The 26,054-nt window shown below is 40.6% G+C and overlaps 1 protein-coding gene across 2 annotated transcripts; it reads left to right on the top strand.

Moving 5' to 3' along the window:
- LOC140314706 (large neutral amino acids transporter small subunit 4-like) lies at window positions 1-25,180 on the top strand. Of its 2 annotated transcripts, XM_072393055.1 has the most exons (15): window positions 1-186; window positions 2,270-2,490; window positions 7,880-8,099; window positions 9,316-9,371; window positions 9,602-9,678; window positions 16,571-16,663; window positions 16,854-16,987; window positions 17,754-17,965; window positions 22,430-22,573; window positions 22,706-22,723; window positions 22,979-23,105; window positions 23,192-23,324; window positions 23,687-23,760; window positions 24,272-24,395; window positions 24,494-25,180. In XM_072393055.1, the coding sequence occupies exons 2-15, from the start codon at window positions 2,331-2,333 to the stop codon at window positions 24,653-24,655; spliced, it is 1,734 nt and encodes a 577-aa protein (XP_072249156.1). In that variant the 5' UTR covers window positions 1-186; window positions 2,270-2,330; the 3' UTR covers window positions 24,656-25,180. The 2 variants fall into 2 exon arrangements, with proteins under 2 accessions (XP_072249156.1, XP_072249157.1); XM_072393056.1 differs by lacking the exon at window positions 22,706-22,723 and having other exon boundaries at window positions 3-186.
- Window positions 25,181-26,054: the final 874 nt, after the last annotated feature.

Raw genomic sequence — 26,054 nt, 5'->3', positions numbered from 1 at the left:
TTTGTGCGCCGTCGCGGCGATGCTATAAAGCGGCGAATATTAGCCATAAGTATGGAAACATTGAGTCAGAGAAGCAAGCAAGTAAGCAAGCTTACAGCCCGCAGGTTAATTCCCATCACTGTTTCATCTGCTGGTCGTCGGGGGACATTTGGACCCACAGAGCTTTTCTGCTGTCCCCGCGCTCAGGTGAGGCAGTCTGCACCAAAGATGCTCCGCAGCGGAGCGCCTACACACTCCAGTGGAGGAGAGGATTACTTCTATTTTGCTGCCTTTCGTGAAATCATTTACCGCCACTCAGAAACAGAATATAACCCGTCACAAACAGCAGTATGCAGCGAAGTGAACTCTTAGGCTGAGAGGCATTTCCTGTCGTGTCTGCTTTGTTTTATGGCAGCAGGCACAAAGTGGAAGCTGCAGCAGCCTGTGACACCGTTTTACCAACTTCAGGTGTGTCGGTGTTTATCCGCAGAGGCTCTGAACGTGGAGCTGCTTCATCATATTAATCAGCTCAGTGTGGTTTCTGTCATTGCAGTGGCCGATCATTTCACCTGCCCCCCTCTTAATTTTGCTTGGATTCTGAAAGCTGCCCTGTTATTCACCACTGAAAGAAAGTTACATGTTCACCGTGTAAAAGAAAATGAAGGAAGGACCAGAATATGGCTTTGGCCTTCAGTTTCCGGTTAGCTCCGAGTGAAGAGTCTTTGTTTCAGGATGGCGTTCTCTCTCCTGTTATTGACACCGAACAGCTGAGCGCTTCTTGCTTTGATGCATCAAGTTGCGGAGACGCAACCTTTAATACCGGAAAAGCTATGTGATCTTCAAAATAAGAGCATCTGAAGTTGGCGTTCTATCAAGGCAGAGCAGTGGTGCCTTTTTGAAAAATACTGATAAGTGGCTGCTGGGTAACATTTCACCTGTTTTTTTTTTTTGTTTTTTTTTGTTTGTTTTAAAAAAAAAAAATTATCGGTAGATTTTTATAGACCAAGCATTTAACCTCGATAGAGATGTGTGTTATTTATGTTCAAATTACACAATTTCCATTTGGGATAAGTCAATTATTTTAAATTTGTATTTCTACAGCTAAAGTTTTGAAGCTGCGCACAGGAAAACAGAAGTGGGGTTCTGGTTAACTTAACAGAGGAAGGAGGGCGCTTGAGAAGATGCAGACTCGGGTGGGTGGGGGTGGATTGTGCGGATAATTTCTGTCCAGTTCAGACCAGTTTCAAGACAGCTATTCACTCACCGCAATGTACTTTGTGGAGTTGTGCTCAGTGTGATGAATCGAAGCAGAAAGCACAGGTGAAATGTGCTCTGTGTTGTTGAACGTCACCAAAATGATTGTTCTTCATTCCACTGTGCTGAAGGCGACTGCGGAAACGGAAAGAGTGCGTTGGGTGCAAAGTTTTTGTTTTTGACATGTTATGTGATTATTAAATATATATTTTATTTTTTGGGGAATTTTCTATTTTTTCTTTCTTTCTTTGTAACATTAGCTGTAGTTTAATTGTGGTGTGCTCACAGCAGTAAGGGTTAGGGAAACCCAGACGCTCTGGCTATCTCGCGCCGCACTGGTTCGAACTGGCTTCAGTTAGCGCTGCATTCACGTGCAGTGCAGTTTTCTGTGAACAGATTATTTTTAAACCTATTATAATAGCGTTCCCATATGTTGAAGGATTATCACACATTCCAAGCAAATTATCCACACAAACGTCGAGGAAACCAAACCAAAGAATATATTCCTGTTTCAGTGGGCTGTTTTTAAAACACAAAGTTAGTGCATCACATTTTAATGTATCTACACCGAAATTAAGTCCGTTTACAAGTGTGAGAATTGAATTCTAGTGAAAGTGAGAGATTTGAATGGAAACGATAATTTCCACAATATTTTCTGCCAGTAAACACATCTACAGTCTTGTTCCATCCAGCTGTAAAGCAGGAACAACCTCACGTGTAACTGCTGCAACGGCTATGTGACCAGCAGCCAATAGGAGACTACCTTAAAACCAATCAGACATCTCCTTGGTGGGGATGTTGGATATTTATAGGTGGGGTTTGTTTCTGAGAGAGCTTCTTCTGTTTGTTATTGTTGTCATCACTCTTGCCAGTCATTATCAACATCATCAGGGTAGAACAATGGATTTATTTTTTTTTTTGTGGTTCTTCCCCAAAAAATAATCCCAGACACCTAATGACATTTAAACATCCTGTCTGGTTAGTGTAATATCCGCTCTGTCATCACATTCTCTCTTTTCCCTGTCTTATGTTTTAGGCGTCAGCAGCCTCCCTCACATCCAGTCAAGCAAACCATCCTTGCCTCCAACCCAGCAGATATGGCTCCCAGCCTGGCCACAGCTTTCTCACGCCGCTGGTGGATGGCTGTCACGGCTGTCATTGAAAACCTGCTTTTCTCTGCAGTGCTGCTCGGCTGGTCGTCCCTGCTCATCATGCTCAAGTCTGAGGGCTTCTACTCTTACCTTTGCCGAAGACCAGGTGTGTTTGCATTGCCTGGGTTATCAGTCAGTCAGAGGGTTACATTTGGTCAAATGACTTGTCACTTTTCTGTAATTCCACACTCACAACATTTAAAATTTTCATTCTTTTAGACTTCAGGCTGAACTGGCACTGAGTCTGAGGCTGTTTAGTCAGATGTGCAATGGTACAATTTTATATTTTAATTAATTATATTAGAAATGGGCCCTGTGCTGGACGGACTACCTGCCCAGGGTGTACCCCACCTCTTGACCAATGGCAGCTAAGATAGACACCACCACCTTCCACTTGTGGATTTAACAAGAGTTGTCGTATGATATTATGAGAGTATTCATTGAGTCTTGTCAATAGTCTGGTTTCAACATTCAGGGGTATTTTATGCAGTCTTGATGTGGTGAAATGTAGATTTAGGAAGTGCTTGGATTTCTGCTAACTTTGCCACATCAGCCTCTGTGCAATATGTCATTTCCTCATCAAGGACAGCAACCAGTGAGGGAATCGGTTGCTGCATATACCAGTTCCAATATGCTGTGTAAAATCTTAATAATAACAGAATTCAATGATTTACAAATATCATAAATCACTATTATTTTTAACAGACAAATTAACATTACATTAACGTGTCAAATGTTGAAAGTGAGAGATTTGATTATTTTATGAAAAATGTTAGATCATCATGAACATGATGGCAGCAACATGTCTCAAAGTTGACACAGGGGCAACAAGATACTGGAAAATATGGTACAGAAAAGAAAAAGTTAGAAGAACATGTTGCAAGTAATGAGTTTAACTGGCAAACATTATTTGGGTATAAAAAGAGCACCTCAGAGGTTCAGAAATCTGTTTAAAAAAAAAAAAGTGTTTACAAACTGTCGAGCAATTTCAGAAAATTGTATTCAAATTTATTTTTAATGTAAAATAGTGAATACTTTAACTATACCATCGTCCCTAGTACATCATATCAGTTTAAGATTAAGAGAATCTGGAGAAATCTCTGAACAAAGTCGTACAGCTGAAAATCAGTCCTGGATGTCTGTGATCATCTGGCCCTTAGGCAGCACTACATTAAAAACAAACATGAATCTGTCCTGGAAATCACTGCATGGGTTCAGGAACTCTTCCAGAAATCGCTGTCTGTTCACACTGTGCTATCCACAAATGCAGCTTAATGCTCTATCATGCAAAGAGGAAGAGACAAAGTAGAAAACTGTTTTGTGGTCAGGTGGATCAAAGTTTTTAATTCTTTATCATTAATGAGGCATCCTCTAGGCTAGAGGAGAGGGACCATCCAGGTGGTCATAGGCCCTTAGTTCAAAGCCTGCAACTCAGATGATATGGGGGTGTATTGGTTCCTGTGAAACTGGAACCCTGCACACCTGGAAAAACTGCATTAATGCTGAAAAGTATATACAGGCTTTACAGTAACATATACTCCCATCCAGACTATGTCTTTTTCAGGCAAGGCCTTGCATATTTCAGCAAGATCATGTTAAACCACATACTGTATCTATTCCAACAGCATGGCCTCATAGTAGAAGAGTTCAGGTGCTGGACTGAGCTGCCTGCAGTCCAGACCTTTCACCAACTGAAAACATTTTAAAAAAGACCCAGGACTGCTGAGCAGCTAGAATCTTATATCAGACAAGAATGAGACAACATTCCTCTCCCAAAGGTCCAGCAGCTGGTCTCCTAAGTTCCCAGATGTTTTCTGACTGCTGTTCAAAGAAGAGGGGATGCTACACAGTAGGATGCAACATGGACCTGTCATCAAATTCAGATGAGCTAGTATCTTTAATGAAAAATTTAAATAATGATGATAAATCATTACGTTCTGTTTTTATTTATTTTTCACCCAGCGTCAACTTTTTGGGGTTTGTTAGTTAACATTGGACACAGTGTCCAGTATTTGTGATCTTCTAGTAGAAAAATAGTTATTACACTAGCAGCAGGCTGACTGAGCTGGTTTCATAAACAGCTTTGAAGAGCTCCTGCACAAAAAGCAATAAATTCCTCATATGAACACATGCATTCTGCCCTCGGCACCCTTTGGTTAAAGGTGACATGGTAGTGTGCTGGCCCTCAACGGGTCAGTACTAGGTTTTGATAGTGTGCTTTGTCTGGGAACCTTTCACCAGATGAAAGCTTAGGTTTTTCCATGCTAGGATTTAGCAATCAGAGCTTGTCATAGTAAAAATGTAGGTCATAACAATATACTAGGAAAAAGCTTGTTCATCTCCAGTAATGGGATCTGAATTTACTCTGTAACTAGTCAGCAGCAATGGCACCATTCATCCCTTCATTCTGCACAGAGATCATCACAGAAACTATTTTCTGTCCTCTCTTTGATCCTGTTTGTCTCCATGTATTTCTCTGTGTATGCAACAAAGGAGAATTGATGAAAGATTTTTAGATTAAGTTATGTATATGAAACATTTTGATATTTCTCTCTCTAAAGAAATAATCTTGATAATCTGGCAAATAAATAATTGTATTCACTTTATTTTTTTTACCATGGCTTAGTTAAGATTTATGCTACTATCAGGTCTATCTATCTGTGAAATTACAGCTTCCACTGGGATGTTGGCTAAACTAGAAGTCCCAAAATGTTAGTCATGGATCCCCAGTTTGAAGTCAGACAGTTGTTAATTGTTGAGCTGAAGCATAATGTTCTAACAATAATGAGTCTGAATTATGAGTCCTCAGTGTGAATGATATGTAACTTTCCTGTTTAATCGTCTTGCATATTTTGGTCAACTCTCCGACTAAAGCTTTTATTTCTGCTCTTTGGCTTTGCTCTGAATCTCTCTGTTGATCATCAGTTCAGTGCTGCTTGCTGGCTTGCTTGCTTGTGGTTGCTTTGCTAGTGAAGACCAATCATGTGCACATTCCTTCATCTGCATTTTGTCTTTCTGTTTGTTTCATGGCTCAACTAGGGTGCTCAGTTGTTTCACTGAGATCTTTGTCCTGTCTCGCAAAGATAAAGCCATTAGTCACTTGAAAAGCGTGATTCTGTTTGCTGTAAACGGAATGTTGGTCACAAAAGACAACAATGGGTGGGGGGTGGCTTCAGGAGTTAGTCACTTCTTACATATTGCCTTTGGTGCTGTGCAGCTTTGTAGCCATAATTCTCGTCTACATAACATAACTACATAACAACTCGTCTTGCATAATCATGACTACATCCTTTTAAATAAAACACTCGTTAAGATGAAAGGAGACAGTTTATGAGAGGTGGCTGGTTCCCGGTTGTGTACATTATAGCCACTGTAACATGAGTGAGGTCTGTGGCAGATCAACATCCTTTGTGATTACCCCTGCATGTCAGTTGGTGCACTGCTTCAGTACATTGCCTCCTGGGTTAAGCTATGTGCAGTATCTGATGCTCTCTATTGAAGTATAAAAAGACAGCTTCTGGAACAGAGCTGCTAGCAGATTTTATTCATTCTTCTAAATTACTGTGTTGAGGTGAGCTTATTTTTTACAGGAGAAACTTATAGAAACTTGCATACACAAGTTTTTACTGTGTTGACATTAACAATCACCAAAGACTGCCTGTAAAGTCTGTGTGTGTGTGTACAGGGTTCTTCCCTTACTGACTCAGGTCTGCTGTGAGCATTTGATTAGTCAGCAGTTGGGGTAGCTGGGGAACAGATGCTACTGACTGCTTTTATGCCAACAATCGGCACAGCTCCAATATACATTAGATATCAGAAGGCAGAGCAGAATATCTGCTCATTGTCAAAAAACACCAATCACAAAAAACCCTCACCTGGTTCACCTATGTTTGAGATTGGAAAAACTAATGCGCAGACATTGACAGTGCCCAGAGGATGGGCTGAGTTTGAGACCTGTCCTGTTTTATCATCATAGCAATATATCCTCTTATCTAGTGTAAGTCATCTTCCTTGGTGAGTCATCACAAGTCAGTTGTGGTTTCCCAATGACAATTATTGTTCATTCCCTGATTTATTATTTTTTTATTTCATTATTTTTTTTAATTGTATTATTTTATTTCTATTTTTTATTTACTCTAGCCTGAGTTTGCCATATATAAGGTGTCAGGTTGTTATTTATAGTTTGTTGCTTATCATTTGTATACATTTTGCATGTGAAGCCAGTCTTTTTCATTAAGAATTAACGTTTTTATTTCTCACATGTAAACAGAATGTCGACAGCTTTCTGTTGTGAAGAAGTTTAGAAGTTCGTTTTTGGAAGCAGCGGCTAACAAAATAATCTTCCCATATGGCCCATTTAACAGATTATCCCGGGTTCTTGATTAATAGCTGCTAGAGTTTGAGATGTTATTGCAGATCTGTATGATTTATGGATGGAAGGATCTTTTAACTACATTCAGGATTTACATGTAAAAATACTTCAGCTGTATATCAAACAGTAACTGGGCACTGATCATTATATTATATCCCTCAGTGAATTTATGTGTCCACATAGAACAACACAGCAGTTTTCAGATGTTGATTAAGCCACGTTACCTTTCACCTACTTACATCCTCTCAAACACATCAAGATGCATTTTATTTGAAACAGATGCCTCCTGCCCCCCCTTATCCACAAGGCCACCGTCAACAACCTCATCCTATTCCTGGGAAAAGCTGAATCGGCGAAGGCAGAGGTCATCGTGTGACTGTTGGAAAGAGCACTGAGGGGAAGCAGGTCTTCAGTTGTGTTTTTATTAGTCAGGGCAAATTTTTTGCTTTGACAAATTGCCTTCTGGACTGAAATGAAGAAAACACTCAGATGACTAAGTTGTTTAAACTCCCTTCGCCCCCTCTACATGTGATGCACGTGTTAACTGTTGGTTCTCTAATGTTTGGTCAGGCATTTTGACAATAAACAAGTCTGGGTGAGTGAGGTGCTGCTTTCCAGTTATTTCTCTTTTGGGCCTGTTGACAGCTGTTGTTACTGGCAGAGTTTGACAGAGACAGCAGTCCAATGGCACTCAGGGACAAAAATAGGCTCCACATGAACTCAGTGGACTGTTTACACATTCAGCAGATGGAGTGAAACTGTTACAGAGTTCCCTTCACCATGTAAGGGTTCAGCTCAGACTATTTCTGGTGCCTGTTTACTCAGTATTGTTATTTTTTTTCCTCTTAATTGTGTTGTTGCCCTTTTGAGTCTCGACTTTTTAACAGCAGGTCAGCTCTCCTTTTAATTTTAGATGATGGCAAAATGTCTAGAAAGTGTGTGGACAGTCCCTTGGTGTTAATAGTTGGTTAGAAAATTGACTAGTCATACAATAGATCCCACAGGTTTCACAGCAATATGCTACCAAATGGACATGCTGACAACAGAACGTGTTTTATTAAGTGTCTTGTCAAGTGAAAAAGCACCTAATGAAGTATTTCCTTCTTTCTTTCTCTAAATTCAGAAAACAACTCCAGTCTCAACATCTCCAACACGTCCACCTCTGAGACTGACAGCACAGTCGAGGAACAACTGCTGATGAACAACTGGCCCATCTGTAAAGACCAGGATGAGATGCTGAACCTGGCCTTCACTGTGGGCTCATTCCTGCTGTCAGCTATAACTCTGCCCCTGGGGATTGTCATGGACAAATACGGGCCTAGAAAATTACGACTTCTGGGAAGGTGAGGTTGGAGAAGGACATTTGACCTGAGATGCATGAGATAGTTACAGTTAGGCCCAGAAATATTTGGACAGTGACTCAATGTTCATGAGTTGGGCTCTGCATGCCACATTGGATTTTAAATGAACCAACTGAGATTCAAATGAAGTGCAGACTTTTGGGTTTAAGTCAAGGGGATGAAAAAAATATATCATATGAAACGTTTAGGAATTGCAACCATTTTTCTAGAGTCTCCTTGTTTTGGGGGCTAAAAAAGTCATTGGACAAACGTTCATTTTTAACACTTTGTTGAGAATCCTTTGCAGGCAATGACTGCCTGATGTCTGGAACCCATGGACCAAACGTTGGGTTTCCTCTTTTGTGATGCTTTGCCAGACCTTTACTGCTGGCTGTCTTCAATTGTTGCTGCTCTGATATTTTTTGGCAAAGTCTAATCTGGCCTTTCTATTTTTGAGGCTGATTATTGGTTCGCACCTAGTGGTGAACCCTCTGTATTTGCTCTTATGAAGTCTTCTCTTTATGGTAGACTAAGATATTGATGAGTGTTCTTCACTTGGGTGGATGTTGTGAAAGAGTTTTTCTTCACTATGGAAAGGATCCTGAGATATTCCACCACTGTTGCCTTCCGTGGACATCCAGGTCTTTCTGAGTTCCCGAGCTCACCAGTGTTTTTTTTTTTGTTTTTTTTATTAATTTTTTTTGCAGCCTAAGGATATGATCTGTTTCACTTCCATTGCGAGCTCTTTCGACCACATTTTGTGGGTTCACAGCAACAGTTTCCAAATGCAAATGCCACACCTGGAATCAGCTCCTGACCTTTTACCTGCTTAATCGATGATGGATTAATGAGCGAGCAGCCCATAAAATAGCTTTTCAGTTAATTGTCCAATTACCTTTGGTCCCTTGAAAAAGAGGCGGCTACATATTAAAGAGCTGTAATTCCTAATCCCTTCCACCAATTTGGATGTAAATACCCTGAAATTAAAGCTGAGAGTCTGCACTTTAAGACCATATTACACTTATATTATATAACTGTATCTTACATATGTTTTGGTAGACTGCTAAAATAACAAAACTTGTGTCAGTGTCCAAATATATATATATATATATATATATATATATATGGACCGAACTATATGGTCCAATTTATGTATTTAAAAACAAACAAACAAACAAAAAAAAGCATCTTATTCTTAAACATTATCTTATGTTTTCAGTGCCTGCTTTGCCTTCTCCTGCCTCCTCATTGCCTATGGTGCCAACGATCCTAACAGTATGTATCTTTGCTCATGCCATCCAACATACACTATTTAAATGTTGCTGTGAAGTCATTCAGAGCAGTGCCGTTTGACATTCTCTTCCCAGTCAAGTCGCTGTTGTAGGTGACCAGTGCCATCTAACAAATTTAATACAAAGTACAAATTTTGGCATTGACAGTATCTATTAGCCAAGAGTTGTGGGGTTGTTTGATTTAATGGCAACTCTCTGCACTTTGTCTTGCAGATCTGTCCATCCTGATCTTCTTTGCACTGGCGCTAAACGGGTTTGGAGGCATGTGTATGACCTTCACCTCTCTGACGGTAAGAAAGTCTTTTACTGATTACTGTATTTGCTATACCTACCTATTACATGTTCTGAAAACAACATCTTATCCAATAAGACACCAAGCTCATTCACTTTAGTGATGTCTGTATAATTAGCTGTTGTTTAATTAATCAGCACTAATTCAGCACCTCCTGTAGAGTTCTGATTTGGTGACATTTGGCCTTTAGAATTATGGGAATAAAGATGACTACATTACAAAACTGTGGAAACATATTTGCTTCATGACGCAATCTACTTGTGTATTGTAAAAGTGTACATTGTAGCATGTAAAAAAAATATAGCTATATAAACATATATTTCCTAAGCTGTTATCTGATTTTTCTAGGCGTTTCTGGTTAGTGAGATAGCTAGCTTCCTAACTTGTAAGATAACTGGTTGCTAACCAGCTAGCTTGAGGTGTAACTTTGGCATACTAACATGATATAGCTTGCTAGATTGTTAGCAGTTTTCTCACAAGTTTGCACATTTTATTTTTTTATTTGGATCAAGGTGAAAACCTGATATCGGAAAGCTGACTTTTCGCCAAATATATAGCATACAATGACTTATGAATAACAATATGAATGCTCTAAGGCCAAAACCACACCAAAAGATCTCTTTATAGCTGTATTATCACAGAACCTTCACTCAATTTTGGCCTGGCACCTCATTATCCATCCATCCATTACACACTGTTTATGGTCACAGGGACCTGAAGTATTAACACAAAGACAAAACTTGCATGTCTTTGAATTGTGAGAAGAAACTGCAGCATTCAGAAATACACACACACATTATACAAACAATACTGAAAAAAATGACAATAATTTGAAAAGGATCAGCTGTTGACTAAACATGCTAGCAGGTTAATTTGATAGTGGTAGTTCTTACTTGGTTACTTATATCACATGATGTTCTGCTTGCATGTCGTAGCGGCCTGAGCTGCCCTGCCTGTGAAATTTGAAACTGAATTGAAGTTTAATCTAATCTAAAATGAGAAGGAATGATACTGAATAAAGTATTGAAGTTAAGGAAGAGCTAGAATATTTCTGATTAAATTAGATTGCCTTGATAATGGACCATGAAGCTGTGAAGGGATATCGTCAGTGGAAAGAAACAGATGCATGATGGACGAGAGGTGGCTGGGAGGATGTGATGAGCAGTGACGTGTGGAATAGTGAGGGTTAGAGTGAATAAGCAAAGACAAAGACGTCACAGCCCAAAAATACCTCTCTTCATTACCATTTACTCCTGATGAGGTGTGTGTGTACCAGCTGAACCTTTTTAGGAAACTTCAGAAAATGAAACTTTTTTCCTTACGCTGGATGTGTGTTAGTATGTGCTCCTTTGCTGCTATACGGCTGCCGTTTCTTTCAACAGTGTAACTGGCAGCATTGTTGTTGCTTTAAACACAACACAAACGCACACAACAGAGACAGACTGGTTTAAAAGTGACAAACAGGAAGCTGCAACAGAAGTGAGCGTGGATGCGTGTTTTCCCACTCAGTTTTGCTGTTTCCTGTTGGGACCCTGAATAACTTACACAATAATGTAAATGTCTCAGCCTGTTTCATTCCTTGTCACTCCTCCCTTCAGCCTCCCAATGTTAACTCTAGTTGTTTTTGTCTTCTCCGGTTTCAACTGCCCTCCCCTTCTCAAGGCAGGGCCAACATTATTAAAACTGTCTCATGTGCATGCAAGAGTGCTTACTGTATGTTGCTGTTTGCCCACTTTGTGTGTCCCTCTGGCCCTTCCTTTTCCCAAAGGTCGCTACAGGAAAAAACAACTATTGTATGAAGCTTGTAACTTTTTATTTCTTTGAGGCTGAATCTGGGGCATCTTTGGTGAAACTCCCTCACTGTGTGAGTGTTTCAGTTATTTAGGAGAAAAATATTTTTTTTCATCAACTTTAGTCACACATTCTTACTTTGTCGCTGCTCCTTTCTCTCATTTTTATTTCCTCTCTGTATCAGTCTTTGCTTCACTCCTCACTCTCCCCCATGGATGCAGACTCAGCACTTGGTGTCACAGGAAAACGGGGAGTAAATCTATGGAGAAGGAGTGGATGAGAGGATCGAGGGAGGGAGATAATTTTGTCTTTTTTTTTTTTTTCACCAATTCTATGTACATAAACAGCACCTCGTTACAGACGAGCCCCTCTTTCTTAGTGAACATACTCGGACTTTCTCTGCACACGCATACAGTACTGTTTATTCACACTCACAGGAACACATGAGGGTCCTCCTCCTTTTGTCTAGTTGGTGGTGCATGCTGGAGCCTACTCTGCTCCTTGGGTTTGTTATTCCAGACTGAAGTTCTGCTAGCAGCCTGTCTTTTTCCAGTAATGTGTTTCCTTTGCTCACAGAGCTTTTTTTAAAATCTCTGACCATGTGGAACATTCTAAGAAGACTATAGCTGGCTGTGTGATCACCGTTCTAATGCCCTACCTGTTAAATCTACCACTGATATGACTTCTGGTGGAGAAGTCTAAATGTTGTAGGTGGCAATGAATAAACTTCCAACTTTGACAGGGAGCTGAAGGTGATATATGGACTATAATTATTATGCAGGAGATGGAAGAATGAGATGAAGTACAGTGACATGTAGTACAATAGACAAAAAATAGAGGGCAAAAAAAAGAATAAATACCAAAGGTAAATGTGAGATTAGAGCTGGTCAGACAGAACAGCAGTTACTAATAAAGACGATCTCTAGTTTTCAGAGTTTCAGAAAACCTTTTTCCTTGTAGAAACATTAATATTTTGTTTTGCTTTATTACATGAAAGTCCAGTGGTTTAAGTCAGAAATATTTAATCTAAAAACAAAACAAACAACAAATCTTGTAAGAGGAAACATAAGACGACATCAGGGTGATGGAGGTATGCGGTCTGGTGTTCGGCTCTTGGTGTTTGTTAATCTCACAGCCCACTTGGCTGCTCTTTATGATGAAAGGAGTACTACTCTGTGCATCTGGACAGGACCGGTCAGAGCTGGTTCTCAATGGACCAGCAGCAGGCAGCTGAAATTTTCAGTTGTTGCAGCAAAACCCCTTTTCCTTCTTTCGCTTCTCTGTTCTTTCCTTCCGGATGGATGTGTCCAGTTTCCCCTTCTTTTTATTTTTGACCCTACCCTGCTCAAAAAGGCCCTGTTCAGCATGTTTCCCACTCCCTTAGTCTGTTTGTCTTGTCACATTCTACTTTTTCCATTATCAATACTCGGTACACACAGTGTCTTAGAAAACATATCCAGAGGAAAAAAAAAGTTGCAGTCACATGGCAAACCTGTTCACGGAACATGTTCCCAGTGTAAACCCAGATCAGACAGTAAGGCCAGTCTTCCCTGAAGCACTGCTGAAGTATCATCAACAAGGGAGCTCATTGCATATCAGGAGATCACATGGTTCACATGTCCTTTGTTTGTACAGATAACATTCAGCACTCTCACCCATGATGAATACGGCTCACCAGGTTTCAACTTGCCCACATATTAGGTAAACGTCACTGAATTTGGTTTTACACTGCAACTCTTTTATAATTTCAAGGATATTTTTTCTCAGGTTCACTTTGATATCCTGATGCCTTTTTCTTTTCTTTTTTTTACACATTTTCCAAGACAAACTTACATTCCCAAAAATGTCTGCACGTGCTACTAACTGAACCCTGTCACTGGTTCCTAATCTCTTATCTCCAGGTGGCAGCTCTGAAGCTAAAATAAACCTTTAGTGATTGTTCAAACACAGTCCCATCTACGTGTGCACTTTGTGCATGGCAACACTATGAACTCAGAACTAACAAAAAGCTATTCAATGAGGAAACAATGACCAAGTCAGTTATGGGTGTTATTTTGTAAAGGTATCAAGGCAGATGGTTTGTGATGCAGCACAGATTAGAAGTAGTTAAGGTTTAATAAATCCTGGGATTAATGAGGTAGAAAAGGGCAGGGAGGGGGGGGCACATTTAGTGCCAAGATTTTTCATTTGTCCTAAACAAAACTTGTGAAACAGTGTCAACACTGCATCCATATTATAACAGTTATCATAATTAGTTTCCTGTACCACGAGTTAGTTGTGCCATTTTGCTGTATGAGTTATATAGGAGTTTTTTTTAATTTTTTTTAAATTTTTCAATAATGGGGAGATGTGGCCTACTGAGTTGTTGGCAGAAATACATGAAACACTAATTTGAAGGGGGGAAAAATAGTATATCCCCCCCCCCCCCTCCTAACATGGTTTAATATCCACCTGTTATTATTTTCATGCAAGTAGTCATTTCATGTAGTCTTCTAGGTGTTAGTATTCAGCTTTAGCTCTGAAGAACAGCTTCACAGGCTGGCTGAGGAGATACGGCCAGAAATATACCTGCGTTTAAGTATGATCTTGTGTGTGTTTGACTGGGTTAGATATCCTGCTTTGGTTACGCACGCCCTCAGAAATGAACACTACACAAACGCACAATGTGACGAAGTTGGGCAGTATTTGGGTAAATGTGACAGGAAGTCCAATAAATCTTGATAGGGCGCCTTCCATACCCTCACTTTTTCAAAGTGAAAGTCAACTTTATTGCCATTTACAGTTAGAGTTCCTTGTTGTGACATTCAAGTATTTGAGGAATTATGACCACAGAGGAGTCTTTTGCCTGCATGCTTAATAAACAACCATTATTTTATTTTATTTTTTTTTTAAGCTCGAGCTATAAAAACACTGTTATCTGCAGTTTATCAAGCCTGACAGCTGCTCCTCCCATCAGCAACCTCACTCACACTTTGTGCTGCTGACTCATTAATCTGTGCTTCTTCTTTCATGGGCAGCAGACCAACCCAGACTATCCCATGTTTTTTGTGAAACATTGTTCTCAGCAGGGGCTACACGATAGTGGGGTAGTTTGCACCATCACCTCACAGCAAGAGGGTTTCAGGCTCAATTCCCAGCTTGGGCCTTTCTATGTAGAGCTTGCATGTTCTCTCTGGGTACTCTGGCTTCCTCCTACCATCCAAAAACATGGGTGCTAGGTTAATTAGTGACTCTAAATTTGATGGTTGTTTGTCTCATTTGCCAGTACTGTGATGGACTGGCAACTTGTCTAGGGTGTACCTGGTGTACTGCCTCTTACCAAATGACAGCTGGGATAGGCTCCAGCCCACCCACAAGCTAAATTAGGTTAAGTGGGTATAGGAAATGGATGGATGTTCTCAGAATGGTGACTGACTCTGACACCTATAGAAACTCAATGAAAGTCCCAGTATGACGTAAGCTCATTATCAGGCCAGTGCTCTGCTCCTTCAGAATGTAAGTGCATGGTTTTGTTCTGATTTGATCAGTGCTGTTCTTTAACATGATTACGTTGTCTCCTGCACACCCAAAGGAAAAAAATATAAAACCTGCCATGTTGAGGATTTCATACATATTTTCATGAACTACAATATTAATAATGCTCTTGCACAAAACTAAGCTTAAAAAATGCCAGCCAGAAGATGAGGAAGTGGTGAAGCATCAGTGGGCAAATCTGCTGACTCTGCATGCAAACTTAGTTGGCTTTAATTCGTCATAACACCAAATCTGCAAGGATGGTGATTAGTGCCTCTTCTTTTCTCTTCTCCATCAACTGGGCCAAAGGTGAGCCGTCCTGTTGCCAGCACTCCTGTCTCTGAATCAGTCAGACTGTGTAATTTGTCAAAACTGGACTCTTTTGGTTGAGTGCTGTTGCAGGAAAAAGTGGAGAAATCTGGGGGCCTCATTATATTGGATGTCAGGGCAGTGGCGTAACGATTTTTGTAGCTCACCTTTCCTCTAATTCGTCTGGAGAGTGACGTCTTTGTGGGGTGAGAAGGTTGAGGCAGCTGGTTAACAAGCCTCACCCCTGTGGTGAGCACAGCGGCTGGTTGGATGGTAGATGGACAGGTCATGACAATGAGAGCGGGCCTGGAGGGAGTTTTCTGAGCAACTTTGTCATTTATGACCCATAAAAATTCTTTTAGTGACCAATTTCTGTCCAATTTTAACCCTTCACCCCACAGACACATGCGCGCACACAAACCTTTTAGCTGGCATACATCACACCAATGATCAACTTTTAAGCCACATGTTGCTCTCTGCTTTGTTTCCTGGAGCAGAAGTTTACAGTATGAAGCTGCCTGGTTAAGAATGTAGTGCTCTTTTCTCACCTTGAGCAGGACTCTGGCTTCTCTATGCCTGCTCTGCTGCAAACGCTGGAAAAAAACAAACAAACAAAAGAACAACACTGTAGTGACAACCTAATCAATAGTCAATAATGTGGAGCACTGTGTGCCCACATGTTTGCAGCCAGCTGCACCCTTTCACAGTGGGTGGCTTTTGGTAGGTTTCAGTGGGTTTCATATCAGAGGAAATGAGACAAAGGTCAGTGTGCAGCCTAATATTCTGTCCACGAAGCAAATATGAAATGAATCTTTTGTGGCTAAATCTAATTTATAGATATAATTTTGGGCAGCAGCTTTACAGCTGAACTATGTTAAAAGGCTTTCACCTGGAGACTGAATTTGTCAGCACACATATTTTGCAGATGTAGATAAGGTCATGTTTGTAACTTTTACTTAAGAATAAATGTTTCATTGAGTTATAATAAAATACCATCAAATGATAAAGCTGAGCATTCTCTAATCAGAGAATTTCTAAAGTCAATGCTACCTATTTTTGCAAAAGTCTCTTGACCTGACGTTGAAGTTCTTTGAAGTAGTGCTCTGAAATTCCAGAATACCAAGTCTACTCTATGCATCGGAGAGTTGTGAATGAGTGTATTGTGGGATTTCCCCCATTAAAGTCTGAGCTAACAGATGATGCAAATCATAACCAAAGTGTGATTAAGTGAGCTATCAGTGATCTGTTTTAATTGTCCCCTTTTTTTTTTTTTTTAGCTCCCCAACATGTTTGGAGACTTGAGGTCAACCTTCATCGCCCTGATGATTGGATCCTATGCTTCATCTGCTGTCACTTTCCCTGGCATCAAGGTAACATCTGTGTCACCTATTTCGCCTGACTTTACTTAGATAAAATTCAAGTAATCATTGCTCATCTTTCATACAAAGTTGGTTCATAAAAGGCAACATTAACTGAGAAAGGAGAACACTGCTGCTAGAGCATGGATCATTGATTGTCCAATGTGAGGTTTTTATTTTGGCTTTGTGTCGCTGCCTGTAGGTGATCTATGATCTGGGTGCCACCTTCATCTTTATTCTGCTCGTCTGGGCTGGCTGTGCCTGCCTCGTCTTCCTCAACTGCTTCATCAACTGGCCTCTGGAGCCCTTTCCAGGCCCAGAGGACATGGATTTCACGTAAGACAAAGAAATGCTCACTCTGGCACAGACTAAATAGGATATACAAACATATCTCGGCATCAAGTTATCACTATTAAGCAGCCACTGTAATGTTATTGGCTGACTTGAGGTTATACTTGCTCTAAATTGGTTCCATCTGAGCCCGAACTTCCAGTATTCTCCACAAAGATCACGTGCACGTAGGCAAACTCACTTACTTTACTAGGCAAACTCTCTTACTTACTCTCTGAGCTTGCTGAGCCCTAAAGGGGAAATGCCATAAAACCAGATGATCGGCCAGCTTTGCTTTCATTCACCTGGTTCTTTTCCTACTCTCTCTGCGTGTCTGCTGACTTTTTCCAATTTTTCTCAGCTGGCTTTCATTTCACTAGATTTACATGACACTAGGAAAAAAAACAAAAAACTTTTGTTAGTCCGACCAAAACCAGACTTTTAAAATGTAGGTAAACTTAGAAGTCCACCCAAAATCATACAAAATAAAGCTTTTCAAAACCGGATAATGTGGTTAGAAATCAAGTCATTCCTACATATACTTGCGATACTCTCTACTAGATGGACCTTTGCGCCGTGTACATGGTCCAAAGTTCCATCGATCTACATTTTTTTAGTATGTATGTCAGGATAAAGACAGTCTAGTCTAGTTTAAAGACCAATTGGAACTGTAACTGTAGCTCAACGGCGAAGTAACTGTAGTAGTTTTTCTTCTACAATGCACACTCACAATCTCCTTTAAACTTTTCTTTTCGTACTTGTGGTCTCTCAGGGTGAAGATCAAGTTCAGCTGGCTGGGCTTTGACCACAAGATCACTGGGAAGCAGTTTTATCGGCAGGTGACCACAGTGGGCCGTCGTCTCAGTGTGGGCCACTCAATAAAGCAGCCGCAACAGCCACCTAAAGATTTGGCCACGCAGGAGGCCAACAAGCTGTGCCTGTCCACTGTGGACCTAGAGGTGAAATGCAAGGGCCAGGAGGAGAGTAAGTCTGAGAAAGAAGATCTACCTAAAAAATGTTCTGTAATCTTATGGTTCTGCAGTAAGCTGGTAGTGAAATTAAACCACTTTTTAAAATTGAGCTGTCATCAAATGCATATGGCTTGGAAGATTTCTGGCCATTTCACAGCTTCTCTTCAGATGCTTTTTCACCATCTAGTCTTTAAAACCGGCGTCCTCAACATGCTACTAATAGAATGTCACTCCCGTTTGTGAGAGACGAGAAATCTGAACATAAATGAGTCAACATAAGAGCTCCTTGTGCTCAAGAGAGTCAGCCCTGAGAGGATTCAGTCTCACAATTTGTTGTTTCCTTCTCCAACCTATGAATATTTATCTGAGTGTCTTAAAAGCCAGACGGTTGGTGGGGCTGTGAATAAAATGTTCTGTGTCTCAGATTTGTCTGAGAGGTGACAATGGTTTTCCACACTTGCAGTCCACCCACAGAAGACTAGTGATATGAGCTGTTTCTACAGATCCCTATTTTAAGCCAGGTCAGCTATGTACAATCTCAAACTAATTTTATGAAATGCATATACGCCATAGTATGCTTTGACATTTGCCATTTACAAAGTAATAATCCTCCATGGTAGTGTTGTAGTTTTGTACTTACAAAGTCCCAAAAGATGGCAGGAAAAAAACAAAACAAAAACTTATACACACGTGGACAAAATTATTGGTACCCCTCAGTTAAAGAAGGAAAAACCCACAATTCTCACTGAAAGCACTTGAAACTTACAAAAGTAACAATGAAAATTTATTGAAAATTAAATAATCAAAATCAGCCATTACTTTTGAATTGTTGATTAACAATTATTAAAAAAAAAAACAACTAATGAAATAGGGCTGGGCAAAAATGATGGTACCCATAACTTAATATTTTGTTGCACAACCTTTTGAGGCAATCACTGCAATTAAACGATTTCTGTATTTGTCAATGAGCGTTCTGCAGCTGTCAACAGGTATTTTGGCCCACTCCTCATGAGCAAACTGCTCCAGTTGTCTCAGGTTTGATGGGTGTCTTCTCCAAATGCCATGTTTCAGCTCCTTCCACAGATGTTCAATGGGATTCAGATCTGGGCTCATGGAAGGCCACTTTAGAATAGTCCAACGCTTTTCTCTCAGCCATTCTTGGGTGTTTTTGGCTGTGTGTTTTGGATCGTTGACCTGTTGGAAGACCCATGACCTGCGACTGAGACCAAGCTTTCTGACACTAGGCAGCACATTTCTCTCCAGAATACCTTGATAGTCGTCAGATTTAATTTTACCTTGCACACATTCAAGACACCCTGTGCCAGATGCAGCAAAGCAGCCCCAAAACATTGCTGAGCCTCCTCCATGTTTCACCGTAGGGACAGTGTTCTTTTTGTCGTATGCTTGGTTTTTGAGTCTTTGAACATAGAGTTGATGTGCCTTACCAAAAAGCTCCAGTTTGGTCTCATCTTGGCTACTGTCCCGTGGGTCTTGAACTTCTGAATAATATGAGCCACTGTTGTCACAGGAACTTCAAGCTGTTTAGAGATGGTCTTATAGCCTGCACCTTTAAGACGTTTGTCTATAATTGTTTTTCGGATGTCCTGGCACAATTCTCTCCTCCGCTTTCTGTTGTCCATGTTCAGTGTGGTACACACCTTTTCACCAAACAGCAGAGTGGCTACTTGTCTCCCTTTAAATAGGCAGACTGACTGATTATGAGTTTGGAAACACCTGTGATGTCAATTAAAGGACACACCTGAGTTAATCATGTCACTCTGGTCAAATAGTTTTCAATCTTTTATAGAGCTACCATCATTTTTGTCCAGCCCTATTTCATTAGTTTTTTTTTTTTTTAAATAATTATGTTAATCAACATTTCAAAAGTAATGGCTGATTTTGATTATTTAATTTTCAATGAATTTTTATTTATTGTTACTTTTGTAGGTTTCAAGTGCTTTCAGTGAGAATTGTGGGTTTTTCCTTCTTTAACTGAGGGGTACCAACAATTTTGTCCACGTGTGTATATCCCTTTACCTCTGATCTATATCCATGCAAAGTCAGCTCCTTGTTACCCTTTGCACCTGTAGGCCTCTGCAGGCCCTCTCACCTCTCTGGTTAGGGTCAGTCACTCTCAGCAGGTGGTCAGTAGTTCCCTCTTTGCCTTTTTGGTACCAAATGGACCGTGAAATGGGTTTGGACTGTGTTCTTGGAAAGCTGCTCTGTGGGAGCGCGAGAGAAGTATGGGTTAGTATCAGCTGGTCCAAGTGTGTATTTTTGTGTGTGTTTGACACATGCATTCAGAATGCATCTGGTTGGTTTCTGCAGCTGGATGTTTTTAGTCAGAGGCTTGAAAGAGCGCCATACCACACACTCAAACAAACCCTTCTCTTCTCATTTTGCTGATTTGATGGAAGCTGTTTCAGACTGTTCAGGTTTAGTCTCTGTTTACCTGCTTCCTGAGCTCTGAATGTCCTCATTTGAATTTTTATACTATGTCCGTACGGCCATTTGATTTGTTTGTTACAAACCTACAATGTCAGTGGTCGCAGCGTACTAGTTTGGTATTTAAACAACACTGTTTACATGGCACTGAAGACAGAGAGGAGGCCTTCTTCTGGAACTCTGGTTTCTGGTTTCCATTTGTTGCCTAATATTGTTTTACACAAGTTGGTTCATGTATAATGCTCAGGTTATAATCATACATGGCTTAAAGTGCTTATAAATCATTACAGTGACTTGTGAACACAACAAACAGTTTCTATAATTAAGCCTGAGATGGATACCTGTTGGTGAAGGCAATAAAGTCATCTGCTCCATCTGTGCACCCACCATTAATTGGTCTCTCCACTGCTTCACCATATGGACAGATGTCTCCATTTTCCATTTATATTCATAACATTCATTAATGATCAACTTTTCCTAGAACTTACTTTTCTTTGAATCCTCCAATCAACGTCTCTCATTCACTATGGTACCATGACACCCAGGAGCCAGTGGGAACATTTAGCTGATGTAGTTTTCAATCATGTGAAAATAGTTTCTACCATGAAAAGAGACTAGGAGGAGTTGGGGCATGTTTGGGCTTGTAGCTGCATGCAATGCACAGGATGAGATGTCCAACCCATTATCATCAGGTTGTGTGTTGATATACTGGGCCACTATGCTGTCTCTGATTTTTATTCACACTGTTAGTCCAGCTCCATGGATCACTAAGCTGTTTGAATAGTTCTTTGTGGGAACAGTATAGAAGTGAAATATCTTACTTGGACTGCCATGAAAGCTTGTACTAGTCTTGATGGGCTACATTGGACATGTTTGGTGATTTTTCTTGATCAAACTCGTTCACATATTTAGAATTTCAGCCAAGCTGATGTAGAACTGGTGTGTGGAACCTGCATAGACTGTAGTCTTTTGGCGTTTAAATTTTGGCTGTTGCCATAGCGATGTCAACCACTGGTTAATTTTTCTGTTTTGAAGCACTAAGTTTTGCATCCACCAAGACTAGTGTTAGAAAAATTCTCTCAAAATTAGGCTCAGAGTCGCTGGATACGATTAACACAAAACATTTATTTCTTGCAAGAAAGAGACAAGTCCGCACAAATCCACACAACCTGTCGGGAAGATCGCTCAGAGTTGTCTCCTAGACCAAATGGTGCTCCCGCTATTTATGTTGTTTATGCTTGCTGATCACACAATGTTATGAGAAAAGGCACTTTTCTCACCATTCATTATTATGGGAAGGAACATTCAATGTTATGGGAAAAGGTGCTTCTCTCCCCATTCCTTGTTATGGGAAGGAACATAAAAGGTGCTTCTCACCAGTTAATATTATGGGAAAGACTAGTACCAGAGTCAAAACACTTTTGCTTGAATCATAGAAGAAGAAAAGATGGAGGGACTCTTCTGTCATAGTATAACTATATAATTTTTCCAACAACTAGATTGGGCACAAATGGTTGTCCACAAAGACCACCAACAGATTAGAGATTACAAGCAGTACATTTAATTTTCTAATTGAAATACATTTTTAGATATAATTTTTAAAAGTGGTACCACATTTTGGTCACATTGTATCCTCCATCCTGTGACCTGCATAGTTCAGCTTTAATTTTCCAGTAATCTTATGTTTTGATGTGAACAGCAGATAAATATTAGGTCATGGATACAGAAGACATAACCTCTACCTGGATGAGATGAGATTTTCACAGGAAACGTAACTAAATCACACAGTGATTTATGTAGCGCAGGCTTACATTATGGTTGAGGTAACGCCTTGTTTTTCAAGGGGAACTTGACAAAACACATTACAGTAGCAGCACTGAGAATTGATGAGTAATGTTTCACAAAGCTGTGATCAGGAAAAGTTTTTGAAAATGTTTTTTTTTTTTTTTATTTGATATCCTTCTGTTATATTACAAAGAGATTTGATCTAGGCCTGACTCTTATTTCCTTTCTTGTCTCATTTCCTCTGCAGCTCAGTCGTTCATGAAGAGTGTCTTCAGTCTCATCTTCTTGCTGAGCCTCATCACTATGTGTGTTACTCAGCTACGGCTCATTTTCTACATGGGAGCCATGAACACCATCTTGGAGTCTCTTACAGAGGGAGACCTGAGCACAGGTCTGTGTCATTGTTTGCAGATTGTGAACCTGGCTACACGTGAAGTCACAGATGTTGTTTTGTGGGCAATTGCTTTTATCTTTAACACCTCTTTAACATCCCTGTCATGCTGGCTTCCTCCTGCTGTTGCAGTGGAGAGGATGCAAGTGGGTAAGAGACCCAAGGACAGACTAACCCCCTACATTCATCCTTTCCTCCACTCTGTCCTCTGTAGCTGTCTTGTATAAAGCATGAGGTCTGGAGTAAGATTTGTGGTCACAAACCCAAAACTTCTCATGCCATCCACAAAGTGTTGTTTAATTCCTCTCAGTGACAACATACATCATCTTTATGTTGTTGATATGTTTTTTCAAAATATAGCATCATGGCAAAATAACAACTTTGTGTCAACTGCCTGTGTCTTAGTGAGTGTGTACACCTCCATCTTTGGCGTGCTCCAGCTGTTGTGTCTGGTCACCTCGCCTGTGATTGGCTACGTTATGGACTGGAAACTGAAAGACTGCGAGGATGAGAATGACAAGACTGTGAAAAGGTCAGTGTGTATGCATGTAGATTAAGCTTGAAAAGGCTGAGAAAACGTGGAATAATAATAAAAAAATTCTGTTTTTCTTTCATCAGAGAGCCTGGCCAGCCTCGTCGCCCTGGCAAACAGATCCAGAAGATTGTTAATGCCACTAGAGCCTTCACCTTCACCAACCTACTCCTGGTTGGCTTTGGTGTCACCTGCATTATCCCCAACCTGCCACTCCAGGTATAAGATCATGCACGTGTTGAGGAAGAGAGAAATGTATCTTTTCTTTTGTTTTTGGGGGGAATTCACATTTCCCAGCATGTGCTGCTGTAGCCCCTCCTGAGGAGAGCTGACACTGCAGAGGAGACAGATGCACACAATGTTCAAACAGAACACACTCACCAGGCAATGCAGTCCATGATGTTGTCTGGACGGTAGTGCCACCTACTGGGCAAAAATGTCATTGTGTGCGCTTTCTTACTTTATTCCTTTATTTGTGTTCAGATCTATTTGTGAAAGATCAAAAGCCAGTTCTTTGCAAAGACAGGCCAGCTGTGATCTGATGTGGCACTTAATTGAAAAAATATCTGTTTTCTCTTTAGATTCTGTCCTTTATCCTGCACACTATTGTCAGAGGCTTCATCCACTCTGCTGTGGGAGGTCTATATGCTGCCGTGTAAGTGTGAGACTTGATGACAACCTAACATTACACAGTGACTGTAAAGACTGACATAGCACCCCATATTCTGATGCAGCAACACTCATGGAGAGACTTTCCACAAGATTCTGGAGGGAATCTCTCATTCAAACACAAGTGCACATACAAAAAAAAAGGGAAAACCATAACCGTTAAAATGTTCTAAAAAGTCTTATACAATACTTAAAAAGGATATTAAATGGAGAAGACATGGATTTTGTGATTTCACGTCAACTAGGACATTTGAGTTGAGATGAGGTAAAGTTGTTTCTTAGATCCGTATGTGGTTGCATCAACTGGTTCCAAAAGGCCTGACTGAAGAGTGTCCACTGTACCTCCTGGGAAAGTGGTTAATTGAATACACAATTGTTGTTTGCCAGTAAAAAGGAGTAGTTATAAAAAGTAAAGTAAAGGAGGAGTTATTAATGTTAACCGCAGATTAGTCCTGTGACCTCTCTTCAGCTTTTCCTCTGACACTTGTCCCCTTCAGGTACCCGTCCTCTCAGTTTGGCAGCCTGACGGGCATGCAGTCTCTGATCAGTGCTCTGTTCGCCCTGCTCCAGCAGCCTCTCTTCATGGCCATGGTGGGACCGCTGGAGGGAGACCCTCTATGGGTAAGGCTTCACAAATATCTGTACAACAGCTTAACTGAGTGTGGTTTACATTTACAATTACTGCATGATTATTATCATTATGTCTACTCAACATGTAGGTCAATGTGGGCCTGTTGGTGCTGAGCATGCTGGGATTCTGCCTGCCCCTCTACCTACTGTGCCACAGTCGCCACCTTCAGCGCCTCAGAGACGAGTGTGAGGAGGATCCCAAGATCTATGTCAAGATGAACAACAGCAGCACAACCGAGGCCTGCGTCTAGAGTGGGAGGAAGAAGCATTTCTAAACAGCGATGAGCCACACTAAGACAGAGCGAGTGTGGCAGAGTTCACTTTGCCTGTGTGATCATTTCCTTCACTTGGAGGCTGCAGCATCGCCATCTCATAGACCAACAAACCTCTTACACACAGATACACTGTCTGTCTCTCTCACACACACACAACCAATATCTACATGATATTGGTATGCACGATATCTCACACACATTGTTATAGCTACATGAGAGAACACTGTGACACCAAATTTCACCCTTCGTGATGTTCTGTATCTAAAACAAAAAACTCTGACAGACACTGAAGCCACACGGGGAGCTCAAAGTCCCACGACTGCACCTCAAACACGAGGAAACACTGAGTAAAGGACAGAAAAGAAGCTGTGGTGGGCTGTGTACATCTTCCCAAATGTTTCCTCCTCTTCACTAATTTTGATGCTGTTTCAACTCAGTTATGTTCTGCTGGTTTAGCCTCTGCCTGTCCTACTTAAACAGCATGGTCGAAGAAGAAGAAGATGCTAGCCATAATCTCAAGACAAATTTAAGATTCTCAGTGACTCAGTATTGGTCTGAACATGTTGGACTCCAGAAACCACAACAAGCATTGTCGTTCAGGATTGTTTTAGGTACTGCTCATTGACATATAATTGGTTAATATTTCTTTGGAAAAAATCCATGTAGACACTCACACATATGCATACATACACATTCTTTTATTTTTTTTTGTATTTACTTACAATATTATATCAGATGTGGTTGTTAAATCTTTGCTCCTTATCCCATGGTCTCATGAAATGAAGGAGAAAATGTGTTCAGAGCAGATAAACAGGATGGAGTGTCTTTTTAAAGATTGGAGTGGTGTTTTAGAATTGTTATTCATTTTAGCAATAAATGATGCAAGGTGCTGGACACTGGACGCTCACACAAACGCAGGTGAATGCAAATCTTTTATGGATTCTGGTGCTAGTTAAATAACAGAAACATGTTGCTTATATTTTTGCTTGAAGGTGCTGCTGAGGTAATTTTTCAGCACTTCACAAATTTCCATCAAATTACTAACAGCGTTTCTTTTCATCTACACAGGGTAAATTCCAAAGAGCCAGTTATGGTTTTGTTAACTTGTTTCTTTGTCTTTGATCAGTTTTGTGGTTATTCTGCACTGCAACACAAAGCGCAACGGCAGCAGCGGCTCAGGGGAAACTTGACTGCACCTCTTGCAGACCTAAAGGGAGACTTGCTCCAAGGTAGCAGAGTGATAGATGCATTCTTCTATCTTCTGAGAAAAAGTTGTGTGTGTGTGTGTGTGTGTGTGTGTGTGAGGGGACGAAACATAGACATTAAAAAGTATTTCCCTTTTGGAGAATCCCTGAACAACAGCCTGGGTTTTGTA

The sequence above is a fragment of the Leuresthes tenuis genome, unplaced genomic scaffold, assembly GCF_036924035.1.
Source record: "Leuresthes tenuis unplaced genomic scaffold, fLeuTen1.0.hap1 SCAF_9, whole genome shotgun sequence".
NCBI lineage: Eukaryota > Metazoa > Chordata > Actinopteri > Atheriniformes > Atherinopsidae > Leuresthes > Leuresthes tenuis.
The sequence above is the reverse complement of the archived record's forward strand: the minus strand, read 5'-3'. Positions and strand labels throughout refer to the sequence as shown.

Bases quoted from the DNA above. Each gene is read 5' to 3' on its own strand.
- LOC140314706 (XM_072393055.1), top strand. From the start codon at position 2,331: ATGGCTCCCAGCCTGGCCACAGCTTTCTCACGCCGCTGGTGGATGGCT. The intron at 17,966-22,429 runs GTAAGTCTGAGA...TTTCCTCTGCAG, and splicing joins ATGCAAGGGCCAGGAGGAGA to CTCAGTCGTTCATGAAGAGT. The intron at 23,106-23,191 runs GTCAGTGTGTAT...TTCTTTCATCAG, and splicing joins AATGACAAGACTGTGAAAAG to AGAGCCTGGCCAGCCTCGTC.